This window comes from Carettochelys insculpta, chromosome 5 (genome assembly GCF_033958435.1).
Source record: "Carettochelys insculpta isolate YL-2023 chromosome 5, ASM3395843v1, whole genome shotgun sequence".
NCBI lineage: Eukaryota > Metazoa > Chordata > Testudines > Carettochelyidae > Carettochelys > Carettochelys insculpta.
The window spans coordinates 94356583-94374085 of NC_134141.1; the positions used below are offsets into that span (position 1 = coordinate 94356583).

Here is a 17503-nt window from a genome sequence, read left to right on the forward strand (position 1 = left end):
ATAATTTACCCTGACTTTAACTCTCCTTTACTCTGTCATACCACTCCTAAAGTAGCCATCTGTAAATCAGAAAAAAGCCCAACATTTCTAGATCTTTGAGCTTTCCTATTGGAAGTGTTTCTGCACATTTGAAGTGTGGTTGTTGTCAGAGAAGTGACTGTATAAAAATGGCACCTTCTTACTTGACACATCTCCTTCCTTTGCATTTTCAAGTCACATCTTCATATCCGACAAAAACAAGTTTGCACTTTCATTAACATGATAGAGCTAATTCATCCAAGAACAAGAAACTACACTCTTTTCTACTTCACAAGCCATCAACAAACTTGCAAGTTAAATCAGATATCTTTATTACTGGCAATGATGTAAGCGCCAGAAAGAACAACTTGATTTTAACATCCCACTTTGAACTGCCAGGTGTGGCAATTGAGAAAAATAAAATCTGTTGCATCGTAAATTAAGTAAGTAATTTACCAAAGGTAGGAGCAGAAGAATTAATGATACTTCAAAATGTTATTACAAAGTAACTTTTCAGAATATAACCCCAGTCATTTCCAAAACAGAAGTGTGAACCAAGGGAAAAATGAGCAGTATTTTGACAAGAACTTGACAAATATTTTAATTTTCTTGGGCTTTGAACATAAGGATGAAAGATGTCAATATATTAGCCTGAAGCCTGTACTGAAGACTAAAATCTTTCAGTTTCTTCTTGCCGTAATCAAAGCTAGCTATTTGTTGTATTTATGTTATATAACTTCTAGACCTGGTCAGAAACTTCCTGGAATAGAATGGTTTTTATTTCTATCAGAAAATGCCAGTTTGTTAAAAATTTATATTCCTGGGGAAAAAACAAACAAAAAAACTACCGTTCTTCAAGGACACATAGATTATAATAAAATTCTAACAGAAACCAGGAAGATTTTTGTTGATTCTGCCTTCTTGGATTCCTACTAGCTTGCCCTCCTAGCTCTCTGGCAGTTGCTCCTGCTTGATACCTCTTTTCCAGAGTCTCTGACTCCAGGGCAACAAAGGCTGCCTTGGAGCTAACAGGGCTTTCACAGTCTGGTAGTCCAGAAATCCTGGGAGCCCTGACTCTCCCTGGATGCTGTTTTTAGAAGTTTCCAGAAATTAAAACAAAGTTTTAAAATTCTCATTCTACAGAAAATACCTAAATTTAGTTTTTAATTCAGATTCTGAGCTGATGATGATGATAATTATTATTATTTTGGATCATCCCATGGAACAGCAATTTAAAACTTCAAAGCTGCTGCCGAGGGATGGGATGGGGATTTGCTTAATGAAGTGCTGCCTATGCACGGCAGCACTTCATTAGTAAACTCCCAACACCGTAATTACCACCCTTCCTTCAAAGGAAGGTGGTAGTGTAGACAAGCCCTATGTGTTGTTGGACAAAGAGGGATGATGCAGCTGCAACCTGCCTTCAAACTACCCTCTTAGAAATAATGAAACAACCCTTGGAATGACACTGTGCTTCTTCATACAGTAGAATTTATTTTCCTTGTTCAGTTGTTTTTAATTTCTCATAATTATTAGTATCCACATTTAGCTTAAAAAAGACATGGAATGATAATGGATGAGTTTCAGTGTGTACAAAATCATTTTTAACTATTAAGGTCAACAAAAAATACAGAATTTTAATAAGCACCCTTCAAAGTTATTGTTTTCTCCCCTTTCTTCAAAGACAAACAACATGAAGTGGAAATCCCCTCTCCAACACAAAAAGAGAAAGAGAAGAAGAAGAGGCCTATGTCCCAGATCAGCGGAGTGAAAAAACTGATGCATAGCTCAAGTTTAACTAATTCCAGTATCCCCAAATTTGGTGTTAAAACCGAACAAGAAGATGTTCTTGCCAAGGTAAGGGAGATTTAACTTGTCTTCTACCACGACTTGAGAAGATTGCCGTGCAATTCAATGAATATTTGACGTTGTCAGGCATATTTTGGTGTATTATCCCATACTCTTTCCACATCCTTTGGTTTCTAGTGCTAATGCTAGAGTCTGCGCTCACACAGGCAAGTATAAATCAGGAACATTAAAAAAAAATCGAGCGAGTGTACAGTAAACTTCTGTTCCAAAAGAAGTACAGTGGGATTTTTTTTCTAGCTGAGGTGTACATGATGTACGCAAGTACTGTATGTGTGTTAATAAGGTCTTTATATCTAAATCATATGAGCAAAATAAATATCTAACTTTCATTTGAGCACTAGCAAAGGAATCAAAATAGATAGCATTGGTATAATTTTGGAACTCCACAACTGCCCATGGCATTGGCTCCATGCTACTAGGGCAACATCATTTCTTGTTATATATCAGTTACATTCATTTTAAAAGTAAAATTTCCCCCAGGATATTGGGTGACGTATGCATTAAGACTACCCTTCCTGGCCATAATTCAACAGATGCTATAAATTGTTTGTTCATTCCCTTATAGATTTGTGCATTTTCAAATATGTTTTTCCTTGTTTCAAGTAACTTTCCACCTTATCTGAACATTCTGCTCCTCAGAATACACAGTGAGTGAGATAGACAATAGAATTGCCACATCTCTGAAGGTTTCCTCTTAGCTCAAAGTTGCCATTACTGGGCTAGGTGTATCAGAGGTAGTAAAGTGCATCATTTCAGCTCATTCAAGGTACAATAGCATTTCTCTCTCCAAAGCAACCTGATTAGAAGAGAAACTCTCCCTGCCTAATGAGTTAAAATCTGGAAAACTGGCAGCTGCAAATTCAAATATTAATGAGGTTACCAGCAGCAGAATTCATCATTTCAGAGGGTTTGGTATTCTAGTTTGATGAGTTGCAGAGGGGTAGCTGTGTTAGTCTATTTCAGCTAAAACGCATCTTGTATCACCTTAAACACTAACAAATTTATTCGGGCATAAGCTTCTGTGGGGCAGGAGCCCACTTCATCTGATGCTGCTTATGCCCACACACATTTTTAGTCTTTAAGGTGCCACGGGATACCTCGTTATTACTTTTTTCAGTGGCTCAGTCTGTTTTTCAGCTTGAATCTTCCTGACTTATCAGTTGTAGCTAGTTCAAACAAGTATAATTGGAAAATGAAGGCTTGATTTCTGAGTTTGTGTTGCTTAATTTCATGCTAGGAACTAGAAGATGTGAACAAATGGGGCCTGCATGTTTTCAAAATAGCAGAACTATCTGGAAACCGACCTCTGACCGTCATCATGCATACCATTTTCCAGGTGAGTGAGATGGAAGCAGCACTGGTACCCCCTATTTATCAATCGTTAGATTTCTTATCAGCTTAATTGTTTTCCTCTTCCTTCCTCCAGGAACGGGATTTGTTAAAAACATTTAAAATTCCAGTCGACACTTTAATAACTTACTTGATGACCCTAGAAGACCATTACCATGCAGATGTTGCATATCACAACAACATACATGCTGCTGATGTTGTTCAATCTACTCATGTACTGCTATCAACACCTGCTTTAGAGGTAAATCTACATATCCATGGAAGAGGGAAACATGCATTGCAAAGACTCTTCAAAGCGACATATAAATTAACCCAGTGTCTGTAAGACATTGGGTTTTTGTAAAAAGGAATTTAGTGAGGAGCCAGGACTATGGACTTGGATTTGTCCAGTAACTAGTGTCCAGTAACTAGTGCTAAATCAACCACATTCAACTTGTAACATGATGACCTGTTTTCATAATCTGCTTTTAGCTACAGGTCACATCCTGTCATTTCCCATGTGGAACTCTCAGTGAAACCAATGGGTATTATGCAGGAAGGGCGATGACAGGATGTGTTTCCCTATGTAATACAATACAGTGTTGTTTTTTTCACTGTTACATTTTTCTCTCCACAAGACTACATTTCTATTTTTCTACTTTTCTTCACCAAATTGCTCCCACATTCCCTTCATCTTGAAGCTCAAAATACTCAGGAAATATTAATCCCATATGCTAGAACCATAATGCATAGTCTTATTGGCGGTGGCTACACTAACCCTCCCTTTCGGAAGGGGCATATAAATGACAGAGATCGGAACTGTTTAATGAGGCACCAATATGGCTATTCAGTGCCTCATTAGCATAATGGTGGGCCGTCACGCTTCGAAAGTGCTGTTTTTGAAACACAAACTTGCCGTGTCGAGTGGGCGCTTCAAAATGAACCCCAGGCTTCGAAGTTCCATTATTCCCAAAATGAATTGGGAATAAGGGAATTTTGAACTCTGGGGTTTATTTCAAAGTGCCTGCATCTACATGGACAGTTTGCATTTTGAAAGCAGCACTTTCTAAGTGCGGCTGGCCGCAATTGTGCTAATGAGGCACTGGATAGTCATATCAGCACCTCATTAAACAGTTCTGATCCCTGTCATTTACATGCCCCTTCTGAAAGGGAGGGGTAGTGTAGCCATGTCCACTGTGTTTAAAAAAAACTTGAAATCCAGGCTTTTTTTTTTTTAAATTAATCTTCTTTACTTGATCTATTTAAATGAGAGCTAAAGTCTCTGAGGTGAAAGGAACTTAGGGCAGGGTTGGAATTTCTCTCGTCTTTTAATGTCAGACTGTGATTAAGCCTATTTTACATGTTCCTGTGAAGCTGGGGTGACTCAGAAGGGATTTGCATCCACTCAGACCAGGTTTCCCTGTCAGCCCTGTGTCTGAATGCCTCATCCCTCCCTGCTCTTCCCATGAAGTGAATGAATCTGGAGAGCTCTTGGGATCTCTGAGAGGTCTGTTGGCTCTTAAAAGAATCAGTCCTCTTGGAGATTTCCCTTGTGACAGGAATGAGGCTCTGCTTCAGTTCTTAAATGGAGTTGTGTCACTTTACGCTTCAGTGGGCAGCCACATTGATTGTCAGTAACATTACTTCATCTATTGATTCACCTATCCCTTCACAGCCTTGTTTTCAACAGAGTGTTCGAGCCAGTAATATACTAATATCCTCCCGCATACTGTTGTTGATGGGTTCTTTTCATAACGGTTTTAAAAGAACCAGTTAATTGTAGGATGCATACCTTGCAGCCTAGGGACATAATAAACCATAACCATTCTCCCTTAAAATCATTTAGCAGGCATGAGCATGAAATTGACCAAGATGGACCATGAATTTGCTAGGGTCCTAACTATAGTGTAAAATAATTACTTAGACAAAAATCTTCAGACTTGGGTAGGTGTTAAGATTTAGGCATCTATCAATATTCAGTGATCTAAATACAAGTGCCCTTATTTATAGATAGACATTGAAAAACTCACATTTGTTTTGTTTCATTGAATTCAGTGGTTCTTTCAGTGTTCAGGTACCCAAATTTGAAATGTCTTGTATATGTAATGGACTATTTTTCACAGCTGTATTATATTTAAAGTACATTTAACCTTTTGAAGTTCCTGTTTTATTTAAACCACTTTGAAAGAGTTTTTGTTTGTCGTTTTGTTTTCGTTTTCAAACATTAGTTCTGAAAGAGAAGAACAAATCAATACACTGTCTTTTCACTGAAAAGGCAGTTTTCTCAGCTATTAACTGTTCCCATTCTGTGATTTTCCAGGCAGTGTTCACTGATCTGGAGATTCTTGCAGCAATTTTTGCCAGTGCAATACATGATGTTGATCACCCTGGGGTTTCAAACCAATTTCTTATCAACACAAGTAAGTATGGAGGTTATTTCTGTATCATTTGGAGCTTCTGCTTGGTATCCTATAAACTGTGTTCATAGAAAATGAGAAGCACAAGCTTTCCCCCTTGGTGCCTTTCTCTTGCCTTTTCTTAGAATATTCACAAGTGTTTGTATTTTAATCAGATAGTCATTTTGCAAGTAACGTAACCCTGCACATAATTACCCACTGAACTAAGTGCTCAAAGGGGGTAGGAATTACTAGGGAGATGAACTCCAGCACTTTCACCCATCGGAGCAGAATGCTATTTCTTCTGAAATAGAAGTGGAAGTTGTATAAGGGTTTCATTAAATAAGAAAAAAACAATTGTATGTATAATAGAAGATGAAATGGAAAAAAGAAAACAGTTAATATGAATAAGATCAGCCCTAGATTTGTAGAGATCTGCAAAATAGCATATGCAGGGCCTCTTCTTCTCTAGCTCTACTATGATAATTAACTGGTTTCTGCATATGTGTGGCTTACGTTGCTGCCTCCTACCTACAAAGCCCTTAGGCTAGGTAAAACCTCTCCTCTTCCTGTTTGTGAGAGGCCAGTCTCTAGTGGCAGTCCTCTCTCTGAACAAAGGCACAGGGTGAGGTAGAGCAGCCTAATACCACCTCTGAGTATTTAGTCCAGTGTAGCAGTGACTTGTGCTGCCCTGTTCCGTTCTGTGCTTCAGCATTACAAGAATCCTCCTTGTTTTCTACCAAATGCAAGCATGGCTTTTATTTTTTATGACCAGATTGTGATACCTCTACTTAATAGCACCTTATTCCACATGTAACGTTATTGATTTGAATGGGATTATTTGTGGAGTAAGATATACAGCATGCATAAAGTAGCACAGATTAATTGTGGGTAAAAGATGCAGCAGGAATGAGGTAGGACAGTCTGGGTCGACATAAGTTACTTTATACAGTATTATTGCTTTTGCCATCCCTTTTGCATTAGCTCAGCAGAAATGCCAAGGTTGAAATTACACTGAGGCTCTGAGAAAGCAAGGAGGAAAGATGAAGAAAATGGAATCACGTCTGTGCATGCAGCTTTAGCCCATCTACATACATGGTGATAGCTACTGTAGATAATTTCTGCACTTGACCGACTCTGTTGCCTCAGTGCTAAAATGCCAGGACCCAACACTCTTAGGGAGGGTGTTTCAGCTTTGTCTTTTTTGCTGTGATGGGTTCAAATGAGACCCTGCAGATTGTTAGAATTTATTTTTATGTGCTTTAGTGGCCTCCGGGCTACCCTCTAGTGAAATGCAGATTGGTGACTCACCCCTAAGCAGGAGAATTGGGGATGTCACAGAGGTGTCAAAGCTGCATTGATAGGAAGCACAGCTGAACAGCTCAACATAGGAGCAAATTGAACCAGGCTTAGTGCCCAAAATAGCATTTAATATTAAAACACCCAAGATGTATGAAACCATTTCCTGGGTGCACTTAATGGTAACATGATATTACAAGGGCATGGAACTGCTATCAAATGAGAAGAGTTTAAGTAAAGACATTTGGATCTGGGAATTATTTGTATTCATTTCTGGGGAAATTGTTGACTTTTTGTGAGTTTACCATTGGGTGACTGGCTAAGTCAAGGAACTGGTAGTGTTATAAAGTTCTTCACTTGAGGGTAACCAGTTCAAATTCAGCCCAATTATGCATATAGTTCTTTAATAACTTTTAAGAAATGAGACAGTCACCTTAGTTCAATTATTATTGGCCAAGCTTCTGCATTATATTTGGCAATAAGTGGCACTCTTCTTGGCATGCCAAAGAGAGGCCAAGAATTTCAGGGCTCTCGTGGTTGCTCTTTTTACAAGTACAAAAGTCACTGGGGACTCAGACTTTAAAGGGATTAGAGAGAAACAATAGAAAATTCATCACCATCCTTGGAGACAAAAAACTCTCCCAAACAGAGAAGCAGTTTATCTAAGAGCAAATATTGGGTTTTATGGCACCCAAGATGTTTACCACTGACCAGGAGGGATGCGGCTAAAGAACTGTGAGAAGGGACACAGACTCTCTGCACCCCCTGACCAGCCTGTCTGGCAAGGGTCGCTTGGAAATGTGGGAACTCAAGGTGCTCCCACTCAGTCATAAATCCTGAGGGAGAGCAGCTATTATAAAACCATACAGTTTTCTTCCATCTTTTCTCAAAACATACCAGGAGTTGCTAACAGGATTATTATATTGAATAACATGTGGTACTTTTCCCTTCTTCCGCAGTGAATAGAAATGTTAACATATACAAACCACCCACAAACCACCCATATACAAACCATCCCTACTAACTGTAGTTTTGAGCTCTCGTTACAGCCTTGACTCTCAGAAAGGCTGTGTTTTCTACAATTTTCCAGCTTCCTTGTTGGAAAAATAGCAAATAAACATGCTTACATGTTTCTCTGTGAAAGATGAAAGGGCTGTTGGTTGACACAAGGGCTTTTTCTTCTCTGCTATTACAGCTTTTCTGCCTTCAGGATAAAGAAAGGTAGAGGAAGGATTTCCTGAATCACAAGATTCACGTGTTTGGTCCAGGAGAGTGAAGCTGCGTCTACACGTGCACGCTACTTCGAAGTAGCGGCAGTAACTTCGAAATAGCGCCCGTCACGTCTACACGTGTTGGGTGCTATTTCGAAGTTGAAATCGACGTTAGGCGGCGAGACGTCGAAGTCGCTAACCCCATGAGGGGATGGGAATAGCGCCCTACTTCGACGTTCAACATCGAAGTAGGGACGTGTAGACGATCCGCGTCCCGCAACATCGAAATAGCGGGGTCCTCCATGGCGGCCATCAGCTGGGGGGTTGAGAGATACTCTCTCTCCAGCCCTTGCGGGGCTCTGTGGTCACCGTGGGCAGCAGCCCTTAGCCCAGGGCTTCTGGCTGCTGCTGCTGCAGCTGGGGGTCCGTGCTGCATATACAGGGTCTGCAACTAGTTGTTGGCTCTGTGTATCTTGCACTGTTTAATGAAAGTGTGTCTGGGAGGGGCCCTTTAAGGGAGCGACTTGCTGTTGAGTCCGCCCCGTGACCCTGTCTGCAGCTGTGCCTGGCTCCCTTATTTCGATGTGTGCTACTTTGGCGTGTAGACGTTCCCTCGCTGTGCCTATTTCGATGTTGGGCTGAGCAACGTCGAAGTTGAACATCGACGTTGCCAGCCCTGGAGGACGTGTAGACGTTATTCATCGAAATAGCCTATTTCGATGTCGCAACATCGAAATAAGCTATTTCAAAGTTGGGTGCACGTGTAGACGTAGCCTGAGACAGCAGGAGAATACATAATGAGGCTCCTGAAACCTGAACATGAGAGTCTTTATGTGCAACCCTGTTGAGCTGAAAGTATTTTAGACTATAGTGTCCATAAGAGAAGATAAGAAGGATGAAGAGTAGAATAGACTGGTGCACAGTTAGATTTAGGGTACAGAAAGTGTAATAAACAGAAATTAATGTCAGTAAATGACAAGTGTGATTGCATAGAAAGTATTATTTTTCAGTAATGCAGTCATCATAGTCCATGCACTTAAAGGCTTGTAAACAGGTTGTGTGTATAAAATCTAGCTGTTCTCCTGCATACATTGAATAAAATTTGCTTTTCATTTGCAAATTAGACTGGTTAGTCAGCCTAAGTAGATGCATGCAGACATTTACATATATGTAAGTACAATTTTTTTCCTGGATGTTGCTAGGAGGTACATGATCACCTTTGTTTTCACTGCTATATAGAAAGAATTAAGAATATTCACATTTGAAAAGAAAGCATTCTGTCATGAGCAGTAAATTGCATTCAGTTCAAGTTATTGGGATAAGTCCTTGCTTAAGGCTTTCAAGCCATATAGCTCTCCAAGAGAGTACTGAGAAACATCACTGGTATTATCCTGTCACCCACCTCCCAGAACATGTTGTTTGCAAATGCTAATGACCCATTTACTCCTGAAAATGCCTGTGATCGTTGGAGAGCATAGGTTGAAAATTAAACTGTTTGTTACCTGTTTGAAACAGGGCAAATTGTTAGCTTTGTTGTCCTGGCTCTGAGTTGTAGGCAGATACAAGTTACCTCGAATAATAATTGTGTTAGAAGTTGTGTGCGCCATATTTTCCATCTGGTATGGTGCATGTATGGGAGGGGTTCTGAAAATAGTGATCTGATTCTGTGTATCTGTTCACCAACTCCTTTGCCTTAGTTTTTTAAGGTTTTGATTTTAGGTTTACTTCATGAGTTCAAATAGTCTCTGTGTTACACGAAACATGTTTTCTGTGTAAGCCAATATAGATAAATGAGAGAAGGAAAAAAGTATATATCTAAATCCTGTTACAGACATCACTTTTCTATGTTACCATGTCCTGAGATTCCAACTAGTAAATCAAGGAAGGAGTTAGTTTGACCTGCAGCCTGCAATGATGAAGAGGAGGACTGTTCTAAATATCAGAGTAATAAGTGTCTTGGCAGTCTGAAAAATATCGAGGGGGAAACAAAAACTTTGTTAATGTTCTGCCTTGTGACTCTTCTTGCAGACTCTGAACTTGCCTTGATGTACAATGACTCATCAGTACTGGAGAACCATCATTTAGCTGTGGGTTTCAAATTGCTACAGGAGGAGAATTGTGACATTTTCCAGAATTTGACCAAAAAACAAAGACAATCACTGAGGAAAATGGTCATTGACATTGTGAGTTATAGCTTGTATTTCCCGCTTCTAATGCACTCCTACTCAATTAAAAAAATAAACCGTAGATAGTTTTGTAGTACCTTATATACACACAAGCACATAATGCAAACAATACAGTGAAAATTTGATCATTTATCAAACATGTGCTGGACTCCTTTTGAGTTAAAACTAAGGCGAGCACAACCAACAGTCTTTGTTGCATGGGAAATCCTAGTTAAGAAAAATATTAATGTAGTCATATGTGTGTAACATGGTTTCCTTCCATATTCCCCCTTCAAAAAACAAACAAAAACATATAAACCTCTATACCTCTGTGATCTGGTGGATGTCTTACTCAAACAGTCATTTTAGTTACTAATCTTTTGTCTTCTTCTTCAAGGTGCTTGCAACAGACATGTCTAAACATATGAATCTGTTGGCTGATTTGAAAACTATGGTTGAAACCAAGAAAGTGACAAGTTCTGGGGTTCTACTTCTTGATAACTATTCAGACAGAATCCAGGTAATACCATTCATGCTAAAAAACAGCCATTTGCCTTCATTTACTAGCTTAGTCTCCCAAGTCCTCAATTGTTGCCTCATTACACTCTCCCTTCCCTTTCAAACACATCCTTTCATGAGCCACAAGCGCTGTGCTTACATCCAGTATGACATTGTGCTGTACTGACCAGTTCTTTGGTTGAGCCTTGAGGCAGAAAAAATACTTTCTCAGCATTTAATTTTCTGTAAGTTTCTGTGGCCTACTCTCTAAACATCTTTGAACTTGATCAGTCTTGCACCTAACCATTTTCTACCTCTGAATACAGACAGAAGCTGCAGAAGTGAGATAATTTGTGGCTATTAATTCAAGTGTGAAAAACACCCATAGGTACAGTCAGCTTTTGCTATACAGAATAAATGCTGCACTATCTGTATTTTCAAGATTCTGTTTCACAGCCACTGAATGTGTAAATGGAAAAAGAGCCTTTCATCTTTAGTGTTAATAACACAGGAGGTGCTCAGCAGTTAATACATATCTGTCTGTTTTAGGTTCTACAGAATATGGTGCACTGTGCAGATCTAAGCAATCCAACCAAGCCTCTTCAGCTCTACCGCCAGTGGACCGATAGAATAATGGAAGAGTTCTTTCGTCAAGGAGACCGGGAAAGAGAGAGGGGCATGGAGATAAGTCCCATGTGTGATAAGCACAATGCATCTGTAGAGAAATCACAGGTAATCCATTTGAAAATAAGCAGTAAGACAGCTTACTAATACAGTCAACTAGATAAACTGGGATCTTAACCACTTGATTTGTTTTATATGCCAGGGTGTCAGGCTGTACGTTGTTGGATTTCTTTCCTCTTTACTTAAGGCAGCGTCTAAGAGAAGGGAGTTGAGATGTCCTACCATTAAAAATAGCTCTGTGTTGGCACAGGTTTGTGATGTGGGATGTGCTATAGGGAGGAATACAGTACATCGTTTCATTAACCTTCCCTTTAATAGTACAATGGTATGTAAAATAGCAGTTTACTTCAAGAGATAAGATTGAGTGGTTGGGAAGTACATTTAGAAAGAAACCCTTTCCACTATCCATCTCCCATTTATACAAAATAAAAAGCTAGGGATTCATCCTGGAGCACTGCAATCTCTTGAGAATGCCACAAAAGCCTGTTGCCCATGTAGACTAGTATGGCTTCTTTTCAGCTTTTGTACAGATATGAGTACCCAGCATGTCCATGACTGATACTGGTGTGCTCTGTTTGTCAGAGAAGCAATGAATATCAGGGCCTTGTCCAAGCATTTCCATTTTGTTTTGAATTTGTGCTTTTTCTCTCATGGATGAGGTGTTCATCCTAACCTTGTTTTGTGACATTACTTGGAACAGGTGGGGTTTATAGACTACATCGTTCATCCTCTCTGGGAGACATGGGCAGATCTTGTTCACCCTGATGCCCAGGATATCTTGGACACCCTGGAGGACAATCGTGAATGGTACCAGAGCACAATCCCTCAGAGCCCTTCTCCTGCACCTGATGACCAAGAAGAGGGTCGGCAGGGCCAAACTGAAAAATTCCAGTTTGAATTAACATTGGAGGAAGATGGTGAATCAGACACTGAAAAGGACAGTGGAAGTCAAGTGGAAGAAGATACCAGCTGCAGTGACTCCAAGACTCTTTGCACCCAGGACTCAGAATCCACTGAAATTCCTCTTGATGAGCAAGTAGGTGAAGAAGTGGAAGAGGAGGCCCACACAGAACCTTGCATACTAGAGGAAGATCATTCTCCTGACACGTAACAGTGTTGAAGACTCAGTTTCTTTCTCTTGGTCTCTTTATTTCTCTCTCTTTTTTTTTTAATTAAAAAATTATTCCCAAAGTGCATGTCATATGCCACCACCATGGTCGCGGCTCACTGTCACCTGCGAAGACGTCTGTTGATCAAAACTGACTTTAATTACTCAGTTTGGCACTCAGGAATATTGTAACCAGAATTTCACCTCCATGGCGCCAGAGAGCAAAGGGAAAGACATCCATGAACTGCATTTTAATAAGATCTCCGCTTAGCAGATTTGATTAAAGAAATCAGTTCTCTGAAGTGGTTTCAGAGGCGTACAGCCTCCCAGCAAAAGGCTGGTATGCTTTGGGTGTTTTGTTTTGTTTTATTTCACAAGCAAGGCATTGAGTAACATTTATCATCAGAGTTTTAAGAAAACAGCCAGAGAATGAACTGAGGCTTCTAATAGAAAACAAATGCACATGAATAATGGGACGCAACATGAATCTGTTACCTGTAGGAAGATGAGCTGTGGAAATTGCATAATTTTCTAATTTCAAGTCTTCCTAATACATGACTGAAAAACAAATAAAGAAAGTGCAGCCAAGTGTGTTGCACTGACCTCTGCATTTTGTATTATATGTAAAACTGAGATCTTTTGTAGAACTTACTTTTATTATTAAATGTATTGAGGTATTATATTTAAAGAAAAAAAAAAACACCTTCAGAACTTCATCTGCCACTGGTTATTTTTTCCAAAGAGTAACTTGCAAGTTTTCAGTACAAATCTGTGCAACACTGGATAATACTTCTAGTTATCTAGTTATAGAATTTATTTTATTTTAGTTTTGCACATTAGATTTTTATAGCGTTGATTTAAGCTGTAAAAATCCATTATTTTACGTACCAATGACTTCCACAAAATACTTTTGTCTGTGTTGTGGGAAACCCTTTCAGTAGGACGGAATTCATTTTCGTTTGTTTTTATTATGATGTTCTCAGACAAACAACACAAGTTTGCATTGTGCTTTTGTCCTCACAGTGGAGCTGACCCTGCGACTCCTCCCTCCCTCACGCAAGTAGTCCCATTAAAACCAATGGGACCACTCACATCAGGATATGCGGGAGTGGGCCCATTGTGGAAAAGTGATAACCATCTTTTTATACAAACATAATACTTCATCATTAAACAAGACAACCTAATTAAACATATAGAATATTTGCTGTGGCAAAACAGTAGAATTTTTCCTGTTTTGTCTCCCTTAAAACTTATTTTGTGTCAGCAATTTGGGCTGTAATTTCTGTTTAGCTGGAGCATATGGTCACCTCAGAACTGTGTATGTGACTTTAAAAATAATCATTAGCATGTTTTTTCAGAAATCATCAAAAAAAAAAAAAGTAATGTTTGAAAAGGTTTGGACTTTCCCCCACATTACGTCACAACCTCTGAATAGTCTCCTCTTTTTTCCAAGGTGTGCTGAAAGGATCCTATGTTAAATTTGATCACTACCTTCAGTAGCTTAAGCTATGTCTGTACTACCCAGGAAGATCAACCCACTCAGGGTCTGTCTTCCAGGGTTTGATTTCATGAGGCATAAGCAAGATTAACAGGAGAAGCTCTCCCGTCAGTCTTTCTCAGTGAGGACGGCCAGGTAAGTTGATTCTAGCTATGCAATTACCATAGGTAGAATTGTGTGTCTGAAATTGACTTAGTTTCCTAGTGTAGAGCTGGCCTTAAAAGTAAAAAGAGGGTTATAGAATCATGCTTGTCATTATACAGTTCTACTAATAGGTCATGTGTAGTGGGAAGGAATTTATCTCCTGTGGTTCACTCTTTATTAAGGCTAATTTTGATGAGTGAGATTGGAAAATAGTTGATTAGGAAAACAAATAGATTCTTTCTGTGACAAATTCTGGCTGAATGACAAGGCATAGGTGATTGATGTCAAAATGAAATGGAAATGGCACTTATTTGCTTTGCTTCAGTTGCATTGAACCAGTGAATTTGTAGAAAGCAAAGAAGGGGTTATACCAATTTCCGAGAGCTAGGTTACAAACCCTAGGGTAATGGTTAAGCTTTGAAATGCATTTGGCATTTTTCAGTCACCAGGTCATAATTTTACATGATGTTAGTCCTGAAAGGGCTTGATCTGACAAGATATCAAAGGGGGAAAGTAAATGGAGAGCCCTCACCATGCTGATAGGAGCATTAGGCTCTTTTGCTCATCATCTCCCCCCTGAACCACACTCCCATCTAAAAATCCTTTCAATTCTCAAGAGTGCCTGGAATCTTAATAATGAAAAAAGCAATATAAATTCCAAAAATCAATATGGACCTGAAAGGGTTTTACATCTGCACTAATTGAAAACAGAAAGTTGTAAAGAAATACTACCATAGTGTGAAATACACACCCATACACATGGACAATCAAATAGTAGAAAAAGGACATTCTTTTCTTCGAGACAGGGATCTAATGCACTGTACAATCTTTTTTTTCTTTGCCAAAGTGTGTTTGAGCGTTGCACACTGCTTTAAAAAGAATATGATTTGTAAGTGGCTTTACATGTTGTAAATATTTTTGCCATAAGAAAATGCAAGGAGTTGGGTACTGAATGGGAAAAAAAAAAAGAAAAAAACCTGCATCTGCTTGTAACAGTACACTTTAGCTTGCAAGTTACTGTGCTCAGTAATGCTGTTTTGTTTGTTTGTTTGTTTGGGGGGCATCTTTGTTAGAAATCACGAGTGAATTCAGGTAGAAAAATTGCATTCGAAGGTTTTTTTTTAAAAAAAAAACTTGAATGAAATGGATTTTACAGAAAGCTTTGACACTTGTTTTAAAATGCATTATTTATTTTATTTTGTGCCATGCATTTTTCTCACCAAATGACCTTATCTGTAATACAGTCTTGTTTGTCTCTGTTTACAACCATGTATTTATTGTAATGTACATACTGTAATGTTAATTGTAAATTATCAGTTCTTATTATAACATCATCCTTTAGAGGTTGGTGTTGCTACCTTTGGAAACTCTTGGTGAGAGAATGAATATTATGTATACATACTCCTTGTACATTTTTTTCTCCTGTAATATATTCTATGTCACCTTAGAGCTTGTTTATGGAAGATTTGAGAAAAACTATAAAATACATAAAGATATATAAATTAAAAAGCTGCAGGTCTTTGGTCCCAGGGCTGTGCCTTAACTTTGAACAATATTTTCTTCTGTTCTGCTGCATTTGAAAGTAACATAGTTGTGGGGCTAGGGCTGGGCATTCCTACAATACTTTTAGTAGCAAATGTATTGGGGGGGTCACTGGCACAATCTAATATGTACAATACTATAACCTGTTTTCATTCATGATCATGTTTGAAAGTCAAGCTTTTCTATACCTAGAATGGTGCAATTGCATTATCTACCTGATTGTTTTCTTTTGACTTTTGAAGACTATAATCAGGGATAACTTCAGCCATTACCTGTTCTTCTTTTTAAGTTAATACAGTCATTTGAAACAATGCTGCACAAATAATATGCTGTACACATAGGACAGGCCTAACAGCTGATTTGGCTCTTAGGCACATAGGAAAATGAATCAGACTTTGTGTGCATTATTTTGACAACTGTCCTTCATGTTCCTTCCTTATTCAAATGTACAGTACAGTACAGCACTATATAACCATAAGAGTAGAGCAAAAGACAACTTGAAACCTTGGAAATGCTCTTTAACACTAATATTAGTGTTATAAGCAGCCAAAGCTTTCCTATTTGTAGATGTGCGCAAGGCTTTTGTACATGTGTATAGCATAGATGCACTAGGTGTAAAGGATGACTGTAACCCTTTAAATAACACTAGTATTAGTTTTGCAGGAGTGGAGTCTCCTAAGCACATTGTTGAAACAGCACAATTGCTGTAGGCCAGTTAGGATTCCTGATAACAAGTATGTTGCTAGTGTGAGGGTACATCTACATTTACTGGAAGATGGATGCGGTGGTGGTTGATCTCGGGTTGGATATATCATGCCTAGTGAGGCCTCACTGCATGGAACCATCAGGGCTCCACCGCAAGCCTGGTGCTCCTGGCTATCCGAAGGAGTAAGGGAAGTTGATGGGACAGTTTCTCCTGTTGACCTCCCATTGTGAGGATGGCAGAACAAATTAATTTCTGATGTGTTGACTCCAGCAATGCAATTCACATACCTGGAGTTACATATCTTAAATGTATTTTTCCCTATAGTGTAGAGCTGGCTTAAGAGCTATACCTCTTTTCCATTCCATGGATGCCCAGCCCTTGTAACGTGACTGTTCAGTGAAAGGAGAAATTCTTTTTCAAGATAAAACAGAGCCTCCTTTTTGACACAAACTGTAGATTTTAGCAGCCCTGGCCCAAAGGAATATGATTGCTTTTGTTTTAAACAGTATAAAAGGGACACTATAATAACAGAAATCCTGAACATTTTTGGTTGTTTTAATTTGGTTTTTCCTTTGGGTAGGTCTTTAGATTGGCAACTTGTGTGAAAATGGCAAATGATTAGTCTTTCAATGATTTCTTAGCCACTCTTACAGCCTATGGAGTAGTACTGTACATCAATACCTTCATATGAAATTTTTATATGCAATGGAAATAAAAGCATGGGTTGATTCTGCCTAGATCCTGTATTGGACTTTTTTTTTTGCAAATAAAGTTTATTGTACCCAGGATGCAGTACATCAAAGTTTATTGTACCCAGATGTGTTGCTATCAGTAACAACACAGATACAACTGAATGCAATAAGAATTAAATAATTACATTCCATGCCCATGTGATAGAACGAAAAGTACATTAGGAAAGGAGGAAGGATCAATTAAAGAAATTATCCCATCAAATACAACATTCTGTAAAGGGTCCAATCCAGTAAGATGCTAAACCCATCAAAAGATAGGGCTTGTTCTTGATTCCACTGAAGAT

At 38.9% G+C, this 17503-nt stretch overlaps 1 protein-coding gene across 6 annotated transcripts in view; it reads left to right on the top strand.

The window, feature by feature from the left end:
- Nucleotides 1–17247, top strand: part of PDE4D (phosphodiesterase 4D) — a 614535-nt gene extending 597288 nt beyond the window's left edge. For all 6 annotated transcript variants that reach the window (XM_074995544.1, XM_074995546.1, XM_074995547.1 and 3 more), the window contains 8 exons: nt 1703–1875; nt 3125–3223; nt 3314–3478; nt 5537–5636; nt 10151–10305; nt 10685–10807; nt 11335–11517; nt 12170–17247. In XM_074995544.1, coding sequence (XP_074851645.1) covers nt 1703–1875; nt 3125–3223; nt 3314–3478; nt 5537–5636; nt 10151–10305; nt 10685–10807; nt 11335–11517; nt 12170–12580 — 1409 coding nt within the window. In that variant the 3' untranslated portion in view covers nt 12581–17247. The remainder of the gene's footprint in view (nt 1–1702; nt 1876–3124; nt 3224–3313; nt 3479–5536; nt 5637–10150; nt 10306–10684; nt 10808–11334; nt 11518–12169) is intronic.
- Nucleotides 17248–17503: the final 256 nt, after the last annotated feature.